Below are 4,650 nucleotides of genomic sequence, written 5' to 3' on the forward strand. Positions count from 1 at the left end.
TAACGAAGGAATGGATACAAAAAGTGTGGTATATTTACACAATGGAGTACTATTCAGCCATTAGAAACAATGAATTCATGAAATTCATAGACAAATGGATGGATCTGGAGAACATCATACTAAGTGAGGCAACCTAGTCTCAAAAGACCAATCATGGTATGCACTCACTGATACCTAGAAAAGTAGAATACCCAAGACATAATCCACATATTAATTGATGTCCAAAAGGAATGGAGGGGTGGCCCCTGGTTCTGGAAAGACTCAGTGCAGCAGTATAGGGGAATACCAGAACAGGGAAGTGGGAAGGGTTGGATGGGGGAATAGGGGGAGGGAAGAGGGCTTATGGGACTTTCGGGGAATGGGGAGCCAGAAAAGGGGAAATCATTTGAAATGCAAATAAAAAATCGACTAAATAAAAAAAAATCTTTACTCTATTAAGTCAGAGAGTCAAAATTTTCCATCAGCAATTACATTTGAATAGAACTTAAAATCAAAAGAAAGAGATGCAATAAAATAAGGCAGTTCTCTATGGCTTCTTCATAAGTCACAGGAAAACACATTTTTCAAATACTTTCCAGGGACACACACTGGAGTTGTATTGCATGAAGATTTTATTTTGTGTGAGTCTGTGTCTGGTTTGTGTGCATGTGTGTGTGTGTGTGTATGTGTGTGTGTGTGTGTGTGTGTGTGTGTGTGTGTGTGTGTATGTATGTGTGTGTCTGGTACGGCTAAGTGCCTGTGAGATCAGGAACCCCTAACAGCACCTTAAGCTGCTAAGACTCCTCTCGAGCTGAAGTTACAGGATTGAGTTGTAAGCTACCTGATGTCAGTGCTGGAAAGTGCTCTTGGGTCCTTATCCATAGCAATGTGTGTTACTAATTGCAAAACCTTCAATGCCAGAGGAAATAGCCTTAAACATTAATACACTAATAATCTAAACCTAAAACATACTAAATCTAGAGTTTAAAACTCAATCCCTGTTTCAAAAACAAGACCACTTAACTATTTAGTGGATTCCTTCTTAATATCAAGAAACAACTGTCCTTAGTCTCATTACATAAATGCTATTGCTTCATAATTCTCTAAAATTACAGCATATATACAATATAATTTTAAGATTAAAGATCATTGTTTCTCATTTTCCATAGTTTTCTTGAAACCAAAGAGATTTAGACCACAGATTTAATACATATTTTATTATTTCATATTATTATTATAATGTAGATTCCTAAAATGTTTTCTCAGTAATATCTAAGATCAAGTTATATTATTCAAAGCACAGCTCCATACAGGTTTAAATAAAACATACAATACATTTTGATAGAGACCAAGGAAAGACTTTACTGAAAAAATAGAAAGAGAAAATTCCAATGCTGGGTACAACTTCTATCTTTACTACCTGGAGTCCACCCTTTTCTTTATAACCCTACAGAAAGCATTTTTTACTTCTTTGTTTCTGAGACTATAAATGAGTGGATTCAGCATGGGAATCACAATGGTGTAGAAAACAGAAGCCACTTGGTCCTTTCCCAAGGAGTAGGATCTTTTTGGTTTCAAGTAAGTGAAGATCATAGTACAATAAAATATGGTGACTGCCAGGAGATGAGAGGCGCAAGTGGAAAAGGCCTTTTGCTTTCCAGAAGTAGAACTGATTTTCAAGATGGTAGAGAGAATAGATGCATAAGACATTGATATGGTGAGAAGAGATAGCATTAGAGTTGAACCAGAGACAATGATTATTATCATTTCAATGACATAAGTATCACTGCAGGACAGGGCTAGAACTGCGGGTGTGTCACAGAAAAAGTGATTGATAACATGAGAGTCACAGAAATCCGTCCTGCTTAGACATAACATATTGGTAGAAGAGTCTATAGCTCCCATCAAGTAGGAACCAGTGAGGAGGGTATGACATCGTCTTCGGGACATAACAACTGGGTAGTGTAGAGGGTTGCATATAGCTACGTAGCGGTCATAGGCCATAGAGGAGAGAAGAAAACATTCAGCACCAGCAAACAAAACAAAAAAGTACAGCTGGGTGAAGCAACCCATGAAGGAAATGTTCTTGATGGAGGTGAAGAGGTTCTTGAAGGTTTTAGGTGTGATGACAGTTGAGTAACTGAGGTCAAGGAATGACAGATGTATTAGAAAGAAATACATTGGGGTGTGAAGCTGGTCATCCAGATGAATGATCAGCATCATGCCTGTGTTCCCCAGCACAGTGACCAAGTATATCAGGAGAAACAGCACAGCAAGGACTTGCTGTATCTCTCTGGAATCTGTCAGTCCCATGAGGATGAAGTCAGACTCTCTTGTGTAATTCCAGGTGTTCATTGTGAATGACCCTAAAACTAAAGAAATCAAAGATAATAATCAGCTTGATTAACTTTAAAAAAATAGTTTTCTTTAAATGTATATGCTAGTGTTTGTTGTTTGGTTGACTTGATATTTCTTTTCAGTATAAGGATGAATAATGATTGAAGATTGATAGAGGTAAAAAGTCATATTTGTCTAGGACACGGTAAGAGGTGGCATAATTCATGTTTTTAATTACAATGGTAGTATTCTAAATTGTTTCCTTTAATAACACCTTAATTAGTATCAAATATTTGTCCCTTCGTATTGGCATGCATCCACTTTAAATGAAGAATCTAAGAAGGTAAAATAACTTTTCAGAACTGAGTTCAACTCTTTGGTGTTTTCTGTATATATAGTTTTGCTCAAAGGATTTGTATTCCCAAGAAATGTATAATTTATAGAAAATAAAAGATAAATTGTTAGATATGGTTGCAGATATGAATTAGTATTTTCATATGTTAAAAAAAATTATTCAAAGTCACAAATAAAGAGACTTTATTCCAAATGAGGTTTTTGAACATGCCAGAACTTACCTCTTAATCAAGAGGCTATGCTTGGAAAACAAACTCCCTCAAAGCAGAAAGTGCACTAGCCAGAGGGCTTCTGGTCTTATTCTCATTGGCAAAGGTCTATCTTCACAATCTTTCAGTACTGGTTAGCTTAAAATGAGCCCTGCCAAGGAAATGAAAGAAAGCTAAGAGCGCACAACTACTTAAAATTCCTAGAATTATCAGGGTTTTGTGTACACAAAATATTTACAATGTGTGTGCTGAGATGAAGGGGTAGAGCATTTGCATTATCATCTTACACTTTACAGTGGGAGCAAAAAGATTTGTATTTCTCGTAATTAACATTAATTTTGTTTTATAATATTTCAAAAAGAACATTTACTATTGATTTCAGGTATGGTATCATAAAATGTGACATTTCACTTCATTATCCTTCTGCTCCCTTTTAATTAAAGTACATTTAAAGTGGAGATGAAATTGAAAATATTACATCATATAATGTCTATTTAGTAAATTTATAACTCATAGATTCTATTATTATTATTATTATTATTATTATTATTATTTTATGACTACAGGGGAAACCTTTTAATTTTCATTTTATAAAGATGAGAAATGTAAAGTTTTAAAATAAAATGAATTCCAAATGACAATGTGAGTCTAATGATATTTAATATAGGCCATATTAATTATTTGTCACTGCAGTAAATAAACTGAAGTGTTTGATTTTGCTTTAGGTTTATGAGTGTTTTGACTGCATGTATGTCTGTGCATCATATATTTGAAAGTGTATTTAAGTTCCGACAGAAGTCGGAGTTAGATTTTTGGGCACTTTAGTAACAGTCATTTGTGAGCTGCTAGATGTGTGCTCCGAATTGAACACATATCCTCTAGAAGATTAGTCAGTGCCCTTAACCTCTGAACTATATCTTTATCACTTTAATTAAAATCTTAATAAGTACTCATATGGAGCTAAAGCTAAGAGTTTGAATTAAGCATTTTTGAGTGCAAATATGTTGTCACTCAGTAGTAGATTAAGAAATATTTTGCTTCTTGAACATCTTTAATGTTTATGAGTACATAATACTATAGGCATTGCAGTGATGTATGTATTTAATGAAAAATAAAAGAAGCTAAGGAAAGATAAGGAAACTTGTCTGAAGGAAGAACAATTGAAACAGTATGATACTTTCCATAGTTTCAATCCCGGAATTTACAGCGTTTTGAACAAACCAAAGTCAGGTTATGTAACTAATGAACAACACTAGAAAATACCTACAATATAATATTTAGCTCCTGTTTAATCTCAAGATAATTTAAATCTTTACTCACTTTATTGTGGTAAATTAGAGTTATAGATATTATAATACTTGACCCAAGTAAGCCTAATAAAAATTTACTTTTATAGACTTATATAGAATGTAGACCCTGACTGTTGCAACATTTCATTTCTATTTGTGCAAATATGAACACTGTTCAGTTAAGACACAAACAAAATTACCTACAACTATCCAAATAAAGTTGAAGATACTTACTGTGAGGCAAAGATTATAAGGACATTTCTTCCAGAATTATAGTTTATTAATGTTATATCATTAAATTTTCTAGTGTATAAAGTATGAAAACTTTTAAATAACTTGTACATTTCTATAACACTTTTCCCCTGGAATGGGTATTTTTAGATTTTTGTACATTCATTTTATTTTAATTCTCAAAGAAAGCAATCCACCATAGAATTTTGTTTCTTTCTATGCTAAATGAAAATTTCAATGAGTAATCTTTT

General features: G+C 33.5%; 1 protein-coding gene across 1 annotated transcript; it reads right to left on the bottom strand.

The window, feature by feature from the left end:
- Positions 1–1,395: 1,395 nt before the first annotated feature.
- LOC127684297 (olfactory receptor 8H1-like) lies at positions 1,396–2,334 on the bottom strand. Its single transcript, XM_052181249.1, has one exon. It carries the CDS (start codon positions 2,332–2,334, stop codon positions 1,396–1,398), a length of 939 nt encoding a protein of 312 aa, XP_052037209.1.
- Positions 2,335–4,650: the final 2,316 nt, after the last annotated feature.

This window comes from Apodemus sylvaticus, chromosome 5, assembly GCF_947179515.1.
Source record: "Apodemus sylvaticus chromosome 5, mApoSyl1.1, whole genome shotgun sequence".
NCBI classification, from domain to species: Eukaryota; Metazoa; Chordata; class Mammalia; order Rodentia; family Muridae; genus Apodemus; species Apodemus sylvaticus.

Excerpts from the sequence above, each read along its gene's own strand:
- LOC127684297 (XM_052181249.1), bottom strand. The coding sequence starts at position 2,334 with ATGAACACCTGGAATTACACAAGAGAGTCTGACTTCATCCTCATGGGA.